Below are 12,159 nucleotides of genomic sequence, written 5' to 3' on the forward strand. Positions count from 1 at the left end.
GCTGGGAACCTTCTGAAGACTCCTATGTCTGTAGTGTTTCTGCTCCTCTGTGTACTGTACAAGAGTTTGCATATATAAGTCCCCAGAGGGGACTACGAAAAATTTAAAAAAAAAAAAAAAAAAAAAAAAAAAAAGAAGAATAGTCCACGGCACACACTTCCAGTACAATGTGCCATCATTTTGCCATAAGCCTCAGATCCAAAGGACTATGGTGGCTTTGTTTGGGTGCTGCCCAACCCCCTCCTCAGACTGGAAGAACAAAAAAGGAGGCCAAAGTGGAAAAAAAAAAAAAAAGTCCCAGTGTGACAGCGGTAGATGCGAAACGAGCAGTCACAATCCAAATCCAGAAGGAGACTATCTGTGGTGACAAGGCGAAACTATGAAAATCCTAAAGGCAGAACCTACTTGTCTGGAAGTATAAACAATGTGATTTATCACGGAGAACATCAATCTCAGTGGTGCAGCGTCAGGTTTCGGGGACCACTACCAGGGTCTTATCCCTTCTTCTGGTAGGTCTCCTTTCACACCTTGGTGTTTGTTGCTGTACAAACGTTAAATTTGATTATAAAGGCGAACGAGGTAACAGACAAAGACTTCTTTTATTTTATAAAACAGACCTGGTAAGTGCACCCCCACCCCCTCGTCACAGTTCATAAGCGCCTTTTCTGGCTCAGTCTTTGGCGTTTGAACTTTTTGTCTTTCCGTTTCATGTTGGGTTTGAGGACCGGCGGCTGTGTCTCGATAACTTGAGGTTTCTTTTCAGCCTTGGTGGTGAACACTTCAGCCGTGGGGTCGTGAGGAACGACCACGACGCCTTCCATCTTCTTCATTTTCTGAAGTTCTTTCACTTGTTGCTTCTCCCGAATCTTTGCCGCCGTTTCCAATCGGATAATGCGCCGGTGCTGAGAAGAAAAAAAAAAAAAAAAAAAAAAGACGTCAGCAAATTGTGCAGAAAATCAAACGAAAAAGATCAAACGGAATGGAAAGAGATGGACAGAGTCGTGTCCAAAAATAATGCAAGGGTATGCACCATATTCGGGGACTGGTAGTACGGATTCTCGTATAGGGTCGGTCCTCCAAAGCTGCCTTTGAAAATCTTGATGAGATTCAGCACAAACCGCGGTCCGATCTCCACCAGAGACGCGTCCTCCTCTATGATCTGCGCCAATGGGACGAGAAGTAGAATTACAACACGAATACAAGGCCGAAGGAAGGATCCTATCAATGGTCACACACGGCGCGCAGCCAACACCACGGCACCGTCAGCTGCATGTTTACAGCAGTGGTGTAAATCTGCGGCTCCAGAACGGTGCACAATTAGGAGCAGGTGAAAGCTGCATTGTCACCCAGTGAAGTGGTTTTTTTGGTTTTTTCGAGGACCGCTGGGTATCTAAGAATGACCTTTAGCTCGGCCAATTTTCATTTATTTCATCTTTCTTCCAAGAACAATAACCATTTCTTCCTTGACATCAAGCTGATTGGGGAAAAAAAAAAAAAAAAACACCCAACAAAAAAAGCTCTACAGATACTGGCTGGTGACGAGCTCCTGCAGCCTTTATCTATCCCTCATCCCCTCAAGATGGCCGGACCATCATTGTAAATAAGCCCCTGTACTTTGTGTCACCTCCCATCCCTCTTACCAGCAGGGTCGTCATTATTTTTGCTGTAATTATTGTATTATCTTTAGCTATGTTACTTATGACTGTTGAATATCAACTTCTGAATTGTAAAGCGCTGCGGAATATGTTGGCGCTATATAAATAAAGATTATTATTAATTTAAAAAGAAGAAATAAGATCGGTCCGGACAGAAGAATTGTATTCACCGACCTGATAATTCCTGAACCAGATCCTCTTATCTGCTACAGAGAAGCTGAAGACGTGGTCCACGAACGGCTGACTCTTGGGGTGATATCTCGGGGTTCCGAAAATCTGCAATCAGAGACCAAGATGTTATGTGACAGAGAGAAAGCACCGAGAGAACCGAACGCGGAGACGTGGAAGACGCCGTTACCTGTATGAAGAGCTCCTTCAGCACCGAGAGGTACGGATCCTGATCAAACGCCTGAGAGGAGGAGAGGAGGTCAGTAACTCTGAGCTACAGCAGAGGATGCTGGGAGTTGTAGTTCTATACAAAATACTTCTTAATGTATTTATTTTATTTTTTTATTTTTTTTAAATACCAACCGGATCGAAGGAGAGCAGAGGACGCGAGCCCTTTAGGCAGTTTCCAGTCATCTTCAGCTCTGCCAGCGTGTGAACTAGAAAAGGAAAGAGGAGGATGAGGGAAGGATGAACAAGGAGAGCGATGTCCGGGTGGGACAGATGTTGTTTTTTAAACCTATAATGGATCCACAGAAAATGACAATATATGGTATAAAGCATCTTTATTGCTAGTCCTGCACATGGTGGTGCAATGTGAGGTCGATGTAGAAAGCAGCCGAGTACATCCGAGTGTGGACAGATCTGCATAGTCTTGACTGCATGGATTTATCCACTCAGAAAATGATTTTTAATTTAATATACGCATTTATTAAAAATAAAATCTGAAAAAAAAAAAATGTTGGTGCTTGTCCATTTTTTTATGCAAAGGTTTACTTTAAAAAAATATCTTGAAATACTGCAGATCTCGCTGAACGCTAGAGCACAATCAGCTGATGCGTCCTGATTTCTGCAGCTCACTTAGCTTTGCTGTATAGACTGGGACAGATTGTACGACACAGTATATGTAACAGCTGCAGGAACCCCCATACTGTGGCTACAAGAGACCCTCACCCCATAATTTCCACATGCTCCAATAGAGCACTTAGGGACTTAAAGGGATGTTTTACGTTCAAAAATTGAAATAAAGTCTAGATATCAGAAACTTTTGGATCAGGAGTAACTTTGCATCCTGGTTTGCACTAATCATCCCTCCGCCTCCCGTCCTTCTCACTTATGCAGGCAATTATTTAGTTGCTACTTACTGTTCTGGACCAAGAATTTAGCAGACGGTCCCTCGGGGGCGTTCGATATCCTAAAATGTATTAAAAAAAAAAAGAAAAACATATTTGAATCAGTATGGAATCTGTCTAGAGGAGCGCAGGCGAGTGATAAATGCGGGGTCACTCACCACATGTACAGATCCTGCTTCTTTTTTGCTTCGAAATAAATACATTTGTTGCAGTTTTTCATTTCACAAACCTGTAAGATGAGGAAAACGTTACAGAGCGACGAGGCGAGAGCGCAACTTGTGTAACAGCAACACAAAACCGCACCGTCAATGGGGGTCAGAGGAAATGACAAGAAGTCAACAGGCTCTGGGAGGGGACGGAGAAACACAGAAAGCCTGGCTTAACATGGGGCGGATTACAAAATATCCACACGCTGTGTAAAAAAAAATAAATAAAAAATCTGCGCAAGATGAAGATTTTTATTTCACAATTTGAGGGCAAATCAGCATGAAACTTGTGCGGGTTTTGTAGCTGATTTTTCAAGCTCAGTTTCCAGCCGATGTGGATGCGCCCTTGAAGTCACGACAGCGGACATCACGTACCTCGTTAATGACGAACAATTTATCTTTCCGGTCCATTTTTGTATCTACAAATATATAAAAAAAAAAAGAAGGTGGTGAAAGAAGGAGAATGATGAAAACCCTCTGGTGTGTCTTATAACGGAGCCGCCATATTCCCATCATAGACTGAGCTGCCGTAACATCCTGATTTTATAGGGGATGGATCTGAGGACCCCATTGACCTGGCACAGTGCTGCTCCCAGGGAAATGCACCACAGCTTCCTGCAGGGGGCAGTACTGTAGGGTCCTGAACGGTCGGTGGCCAGAACCATTGCAGGGTCATTAGACCCCCATCATTGAGTTATGGTGTTGGTGCACGTCACTCATATGTGGTTTATGTTTGTTTCAATCATCTACAAGATCTCTGCTTGCCGACAGTGAATGATAAAGGAGCCTGGAGGAAGACACATTACGAGGAGCATCATAGCGGCACTTACCGGCTTTTGCGTGCGGCATTAACGTTTTCAAGTCGTGCATTAAATGTCGGGTTCGGAAATTAATTCCACGGGAAGAAAATATTAGCACCCGCTCCTTGTTCATCCATTTACCCTGCAACAACAAGACAATGACACATGAGCTCCAGGACGTATGCAGGGCACCCGGCGATATTAATGTAGGGGCACGGGACCCCCTCACGTTATATCAGCTATCGCCTCCAGGATCTCCCATTCCTGCTCCTCAACCCCTAAGGAAGGGCATGGGAAAGCCTCACCTGACGTATCAGCCATCACCCCACAGGATATCTCCTCCCTGCTCTTCAACCCCCAGGCCAATCAGCGAAAGGCAGTTTTACTTCCTAATATCGCCCCATAATAATGACTTGACCCCAAATAGGAGTTTAGGGCGATTGTACCCAGAAGCTTAAATCTGTTAGATACATGACCCGGGCCCTATATACACGCACATGAATGAGCCAGCCATGTACTACATATACAGTATATATACAGCATTATGCATAAAACACCAGGGATCGCCGCACCCCACACCAGGTTACAATACACAGGAGAATCCAGAGTACGACCATCTCTATTGGGGTCCGTGCACACGATGACTTTTTCAGGTGGCAGAACCCATTGAGTTTTCCAAGAGGAGGACGCTTCAGGAAATGCTGTTTGTTTTTTCCCCCCTAAAGTTTTTTTTCATTTTTGTGGTGTCTTTTTACAGAGCATTTTCAGGACTTCTTTTTTTTTTTTTTTTTTTTAACTCCATTCGACAATGAAGAAACCCCTTTTGGATTTAGTTGCAAAATATTCAAAAAGACGCCGGCGTCCCACTGATTTATAAAGTGTGGAGCGCTTTCAGGGAAGGCCGCAACAACAGAATCTTCTGGCTGCTCAGTATCAGAGATTAGGGATAAGTTTTAGTATAATATATACTAAATAAGTATAAAGTATATTCTATGGTAGAAATGGAAGAAAAACACAAACAATGAAAGGTAATATCGTTTAGCAGTCAACAGGGCTGTGGAGTCGGAGCCCATTTTGGTGGAGTCTGTGTAAAATGGACCAACTCCTAAAATATATAATAAATTGGGTACAGTAGTTTGTGGGGAATATTTTTTCATAAGAATTTGGGAAAGTTATGAAATGTCCTATAAATGTCTGTCCTATTCCTGATCTAAGGGTCTAGACTTAGCTGAGATGAATCTGTGCTACAGTAAATTTATCACTTAAACATGAGCCGTGTATGAGGGAGTCGGGAGTCGTGGAGTCGGGAGTCGTGGAGTCGGGAGTCGTGGAGTCGGGAGTCGTGGAGTCGGGAGTCGTGGAGTCGGGAGTCGTGGAGTCGGTATCATGGAAATTGAGCAGTTGGATGTTTGGCTTACTGACTCCACAGTCCTGGTAGTGAATAGTTGTTCCCATCCTCCCTAATGGATTGTTATACCGAATGTCGGAATCCCATTCTGATGTCAATTGTCTGAGGACAGATACCGGTAGATTTATAAATGTAAGCCTATTCACATTAATCACTATACTATTGCGGTAACAGCTTTAAAATATGCCGGTATCTTCTCTGGTGTCCCCTTTCTATGGTTACGGCTGTGCCCCCGATGAGGCTATGGCCGCATGCATTGGACTCACAGAGGGGTTGTGTGGCCGTTCCAGTCGAGTGTGCGGGGTACATTATAAAGGCGTCCGTGCAGCCGCTCTCACCGTGGCCGGGGGTGTGATCTCTGCTCCGGTGGTAATATAATCAAATGCTCAAGCACAAACATAATATGGTGTCAGCCTCCTGATGTGCCCCCCAAAAGTGTGAGTGTGTTGGGGGGGGCCACAATGAGGTATATGAATAGATACAGAAGGATCTGATGCGGAATATAAGAGGAGGCTCCGATGTAACTGCAGGTATGGGAGCAGACAGTGCTGGATGTGAGGGGAGCCGCCTGCGAGAAGGCTGGAGACACAGATCACTGGGATCAGTAGTGTGTGTGTGTGTGTATATATATATATACACATATACACACACAGGACTGTCCATGGCTCTGGCAGGATGAGGGCAGTGATGGGCTCCTACCTCTGACACCGGCGGCGGGATGGTGAACTCGTCCCCTCCTCCGGCTCCATCACTCTCCGCTTCTTTCTGCTGTAATTTGGGCTTTTTGCTCCGGTTTTCAGCCTCCGCATTAAAGCCACGTTTTCTCCGGTACGCCGCCATGTTGCTTTTTTTTTTTTTTGGCGCCGGAAGTCAGTCTGTACAGCAGGAAAGGACAACTCTATGGTTGTGTGCTGCGGCTGCGCGCCCTCTGCTGGACACTGCGAGAATATCATTCCTGCTCCTCACAGCATCCGCACGTGTCCTGTAATATCGCGATATCTCAGGACAGGCGGCCGCTGTCTGCGACTCTCTATACACTTTGCGCATGACTGCAGCTCTGCTGTCTGTCTGTAAATGGAAACTGCCCTATGTGAGGTGGGAAGTGGCCTAATGTGTTAATATATATATATATATATATATATATATATATATATATATATATATATATATATATATATGTGTGTGTGTGTGTATATAATGTTACATGATAACCTTCATCTCTGAAATAAATAAAAAAATGACAGCAATTAGCTCTGCTTATACTGCTGTGTGCATGCTGGGAGTTGTAGTGTCACAGTGTAGGTTGCTGGTGTAATATCCCATTATACATTGACCGCCGTCCGTCCTGCAATCACCGTCCAGACTGGGGGGGGGATCTGATATTTTACCACCAAAAAAAGGAAAAAGAAAATCCTTCCTGACTCCAGATCCGGTGATCAGAATAATCCCTGGATCCGCAGTGATCTAATCCCCAGAATGGGCCCTATAATGAGGTGACTGTGCCCCGGCCTCACTATGATGACGTCTCCCCCCCCAGAGAGAGGGTTATATGGGGTCTCTGCTCTTACTGTAGAGAATCCTCGTCTGTATGGATGTAGTAACCCTAGGGCGCATGCACAGGCGGCAGAATTACACATTTAACTGTGGATTTTCGGAGACTTGCTGTGGAGAGAAGCTCAGTGATATTAATGGCTCTGCGATATATTTACACTTATCAGGTCGCCCTTTAGCAAATTAAGGGGCTGTTCAGGAAATCCTCAGAATAAGCCATTAATAACAATTAAGAGGGGGTCCGACCCCCCAGCTGCAGCTGAGCTGCAGTACCGAGAACGGCCATTATACAGTGTGTGGCGCTGTGCTGTTCACACATCCGGCCACAGCCAATCGGTCTGTGCTGCCACCGATCTGACACCTATGACCGGTCCTACGCAGAGGTCATCAATATGTTACCTCTGGACATCTGGACAACGCCTTTAATTTTGATCATCTTGCTGGGTACTGTAGTCCACCTATTACTTAGCTTTTTTCCTTTTAAGAAAAAATATATATATTTTTTTATTTATCTCGCAAGACCGACTGCATAAAATTAAAAATAAAAAGGCCTTAAATAAAAAAAAAAGTAATAAAAGTTAAGCAATAACCCAAACATCCCCTCGAATGGTTCCAAGAAAAAAAAATCAGCTGCTCTTGTAAAAAACAGAAAAAGTTCTGACTAAGTTATAAAAGTTGAGAAAAAGTCTGACAGTTTTTCATTCCCTGACAGGTAGTGTCGGCTGTCACACAAGGAAACTCCCCAGATTACACTTTCTTACAGGGGTATCCCATGTAATAGATCGGTAGGACGTGATCCGTGATGACCTAATTTCTGGGGACCCCCCACTGATAATACCCCCTTACTCTTAAGATCAGAGGGGTCATAGCGGTCAGACCCCACAATTGTAAAGTGATGGTTTATCCTCAAGTGATAAATGCTATCACTTTAAAAAAAAAAATGGGCATATCCCTTTAAAGCTCAGTATTATGTCAGCTGTAGTTTGTAAACAGCAGCTGTGACCGAGCAGTGCTGCAGTGTAAAGTATGGGCGAGGGAGAGAGCAATAATTGTGGAGCACGAGCTGCTACATGGATGGAATATATTTTTAGAAATATTTATTGAAAAAAAAAAAAAAAAAAAAATTTACATTGAAAAAGTTATTTTTACAAAATCCCAAAATATATAATACAAACCCAGAGAGGGAGGTCGTCATATACGGCAGCGGGGTCACAGATAAGTGGCCCCCCGGAGCATCAATGAGTAACCAGGGAGATTTGTGATCGGTATCATCACCTCCCCGAAATTACACAAAGTACAGAGCTGGAAAAACGCAGCGTCATACTCCATCTAGTGCCCGTTATAAGTACTGCAGCACAGATCACATTCACTTCAATAGGAGCTGCAGTACTGAGAACGGCCACTACACAATGGATGGCGCTGTGCTGTTTCGGCTCCATACACTGTGTCGCAGTCAGTTGATCAGCTCGGTGCCAGTAGGCGAGTATCACATGATTTGCTATTTCTCCGGGGAAAGCTTTTTTTTTTTTTTCCCGGACGACCTCTTTATAGAGTCGGAGTGCCGCTAGGAGTCTCCGTCCTGCAGATCCTCATCCGGGGAGCAGTAATACTCCACAAAGCAGATCTGGCCGTCCTCGTTCCTGACCATGTACTGCAGCGACAGGAAGCCTCTGTTGTCGGTGCGGATGGAGACCTTGCAGGACAGGGCCAGCGCCTTGGTGGACGGCTTCAGCAAGGAGATCTTATATCTGCGGCAGAAAAGAAACACAACACGTCTCTGTTATGGCGACAGTGGACGTCCTGCGCTGCCGGTTTTGTCACTGTGTAGTGGCCGTTCCCGGTACTGCAGCTCGGCTCCTATTAATGTGAACGGAGCTGCAGTACCAAGAACGGCCACTAGGCAGCAAGTAAAAAACAAACATTTGCATCAGTTGCAGATTCCGTTGCTCCAAAGGAATAAAATGCAGAAAATCCACAGGTATAAAATATTGGTAAAAGCCATAAAGAAGTGCAAGGACATATTCCATGTGCCGGGGGTCAGGAGCTGTGATCGCCAGGGGTCCTCGATCCACATCTCACCTGTTGGTCTGGGTCTGGGTGCAGTGAAAGGCTTCTATCAGGTCGGAGTCCTTGGGATAATCCAGGTGGGCGCTGCCCGCGTTCCCGAATGTGGAGAGTCTACAGGGATAGAAAGAGGAATAATTCATCAGGGGCGGCACAGTTATATTCTTCATATTTTGAGGAAATCTTTTCATATTCAGCAATTCTGCACAATTAGGTTTCATTCACAAAGTGCTTTTTTTGCAGAGTTTTTTTTTTTTTTTTTTCTTCCCTGCAGGGAAAAAGTTTTTTTTTTTTGCAGCATTTTTCCAGCGTCTTTTATGAACAGGAAAAATAAAAAAGCTGAAATATCTGTCACGCTGCGATAAAAAAAAAAAAAAAAAAAGCACCGTGTGAATGAGATTTTATAAATCTCATTTATTTTTCAGCTACTGTAAAACGCTGTGATTGGAGCTGGATCTTAGCAACGCAGCTTAACCCCTTACATCCTGCAACTTTAGCATGTAAGGGGTTATACGAAGACCTCCCTCTCACCCCCATCGGACCGACAACGCGATCACTGGAAGTCAGGGGTCCATGGATAGAGCAAGAGGGGGTGCAGGCAAAAAATTCCGACTTTTGCTAGGTGGTCCCAGGATTTCTATGAACACCGATGAGCTGAGGGGTTGTTACAATTGTATCCAGTGCAGAAAATCCTCTGTGAGCACCAGAAGCTGATATTTTGCTACAATGTATCGGTGCAGCTGAAATGTGTCAGCCAGGAGTCCGAGCTGATCCCTAATCTCTACTGTGCTGAATACTCAGCTGTGAGAAGCATCAGTGATACATTGTCTAAGCTGTGGTATATTTGGATCCGGCAAGACTGGGGTGCAGAGAACAAGGGTCACAGCCAGGAGAAGAACAACAGGTACCAGCAGACCTGTCCAAAACCAGCAAAATAGAGCAAAGAACTTAAAGACAGGAGACGACCTACAAGCAGCAGAACGCAGGCAGGACGCTTCCCCTTTAAATCAGCAGCCATGTTATCCTTACATTGACATTGTCGGTTTTTGTATTTTCCTTCCAGTTTCTGGCTCTTGGGAGACGGGAAGGAAAAACGTAAGCGCAAAAATGGAAAATCTGTCAACGTCCGCACCTCAAGTAGGGCTTGTCCGGAGACATGGTGATCTGCAGGAAGTCGCTGCTCATGTCCAGCTCGGAGAACGCCTCTCTCAGCCCCTCCGACTGCAGGATGATCTTATTCAGGACGTTGGTGCTGCAGAAATCAAAGTCCAGCGTCTCCTCGGGCTCCTGGGTGTGAATCTTACACACAGTCACCACCCCGCCTTCCTCCAGAAATAAGGTGAGGGGGTGGCCGTAGCCCCGGTAGCCCATCTTCAAGGCAGTGCAGGTGGCTGGAATAACACAGAGAACATATATCGGATCACAAGAAGCAGGGAGCTTAGGATGAACAACACCGAACATGAGCTGCTCCGTTCAGACACAGCAGAACACCGTGAGTGTAATAATCACCTGGTACAGCACCTGCCCCAAAAATAGTCAAACAGTCGAGGAGGACGGTCAGATTGATGCGAAACACGACAGAATCCTCCTGGACGCTGAATTCCTGGAATATCCCGGCCTGGAGGATAAAGAAGGACAAATCAGTGACACTGTGGCCAAGACCGCCGGGCGCCGTGTGGCTGCAGCTGGGCGCCGTGGGGCTACTAACAAGGGTCATGCGGCTGCCGCCAGGCGTCGCGTGGATGCCACCGAGCGTCGCGTGGCTACTGAGGAGCGTTATGAGTCTAAAGACAAGTGTTGTCTGGTTGCCACCGGGCAACGGGTAGCTGCCGCCAGGCGCCGTTTGGCTACTGACGAGTGTCATGTGGCTGCCGCTGGGCGTCATGTGAATACTAACAAGTGTCATGTGGCTGCCGCCGAGCGTCGTGTGGCTACTGACGAGTGTCATGTGGCTGCCGCCGAGGGTCGTGTGGCTACTGATGAGTATTATGTGTCTACAGACAAGTGTTATCTGGCTGTCACTGGGCATCGGGTAAATGCCGCCAGGCGTCGTTTGGCTACTGACGAGTGTCATGTGGCTGCCGACGAGTGTCATGTGGCTGCCGCCAATCGTCGTGTGGCCACTGATGAGTGTTGTGTGGCTACTGACAAGTGCTGCCTGGCTGCCACCGGGTAGCTGCCGCCAGGCGTCGTTTGGCTGCTGCCGAGTGTCATGTGGCTGCCGCCGGGCGTCATATGGCTGCTGCCGAGCGTTGTGTGGCTACTGACGAGTGTCATGTGGCTGCCGCCGGGCGTCAACGTTTATAAAACCTCAGCTGCTGTCAGTGAATGAAAACACAACTTTCCCTTCATCCAGTTGTATCCAGTGTCGACAATGCACTGATCTCGCTGCTGGTTTGTTACAATGTATCAGTCCAGGACACTGTCTGGATACAATTGTACAGCAGAGAATACCCTGCGCAGCGCTCAGCGGCTCCCACCTGGATGAAGGCGTTGGCCTGCAGGCATTTGGCATTTTCCACCGTGACTTTGAGGCCGTTGCTGGTGGCGAAGCAGGAGGCGTGGTCCTTGAAGTGGACGGCCTTCAGGATGTTGGAGAGGTTGCGGACGTTGTCCAGGCTGCAGGAAAACACGTACTGGTCCTCGTCCACCTCGGACTGCGAGAAGAACGACATCGCCGGAGACCTGGACACAAAGCAGAACAGAGGATCACCATCATCATCATCATCATCTCTCAACACAGAAGACAACTGTCTCCTCTGGTGCAAACTTTTTGCAGCACTTAGGACAATACGGTGCTCGCTTTACGACTCCACATTGGTGCCCACTGGACCCCAGTAACAGACAATGTGCAGTAACCGTCAGAAAGTATAAAAAAAAAAACAGCAGCACTACAAGTCCCAGCACTCTGCTATCACTTCACGCTGTGCAGTAAAGCAAGCAGCACTCACCATTCACTGTCTCCTCCGCAGAGTCCAGTCAGACAGGGCGGTTTTCATCAGCACCAGAGCGCTCTACAAGCCGATATCAGCACGACTGGTCGGTGTCAGCCATGTTGGAGAAGACGCAGTCACTGCAGAGAACTTGTAGCAGACGCAGCAAACATGGCGCCTGCAGTGAGGACACAGAGGAGCGGACTATTTTCTCCTAGCGAAGTTATGGGCATTGACGTAACTG

General features: G+C 46.4%; 2 protein-coding genes across 2 annotated transcripts; both read right to left on the reverse strand.

Moving 5' to 3' along the window:
* Positions 1-580: 580 nt before the first annotated feature.
* Positions 581-6,273, reverse strand: BRIX1 (biogenesis of ribosomes BRX1). Its single transcript, XM_073655104.1, has 10 exons — positions 6,067-6,273; positions 3,990-4,101; positions 3,535-3,578; positions 3,112-3,182; positions 2,966-3,015; positions 2,187-2,260; positions 2,014-2,064; positions 1,830-1,931; positions 1,031-1,159; positions 581-902 (listed from the first exon to the last, which is right to left on the reverse strand). The coding sequence occupies exons 1-10, from the start codon at positions 6,205-6,207 to the stop codon at positions 651-653; spliced, it is 1,026 nt and encodes a 341-aa protein (XP_073511205.1). The 5' UTR covers positions 6,208-6,273; the 3' UTR covers positions 581-650.
* A 1,789-nt stretch (positions 6,274-8,062) lies between these two features.
* Positions 8,063-12,087, reverse strand: RAD1 (RAD1 checkpoint DNA exonuclease). Its single transcript, XM_073681581.1, has 6 exons — positions 11,934-12,087; positions 11,463-11,667; positions 10,492-10,600; positions 10,115-10,373; positions 8,998-9,096; positions 8,063-8,666 (listed from the first exon to the last, which is right to left on the reverse strand). Exons 2-6 carry the CDS (start codon positions 11,655-11,657, stop codon positions 8,483-8,485), a joined length of 846 nt encoding a protein of 281 aa, XP_073537682.1. The 5' UTR covers positions 11,658-11,667; positions 11,934-12,087; the 3' UTR covers positions 8,063-8,482.
* Between the last annotated feature and the right edge of the window lie 72 nt (positions 12,088-12,159).

Source organism: Phyllobates terribilis, unplaced genomic scaffold (genome assembly GCF_046119375.1).
Source record: "Phyllobates terribilis strain yellow unplaced genomic scaffold, ASM4611937v1 Scaffold_1__5_contigs__length_1240528914, whole genome shotgun sequence".
Taxonomy (NCBI): Eukaryota; Metazoa; Chordata; class Amphibia; order Anura; family Dendrobatidae; genus Phyllobates; species Phyllobates terribilis.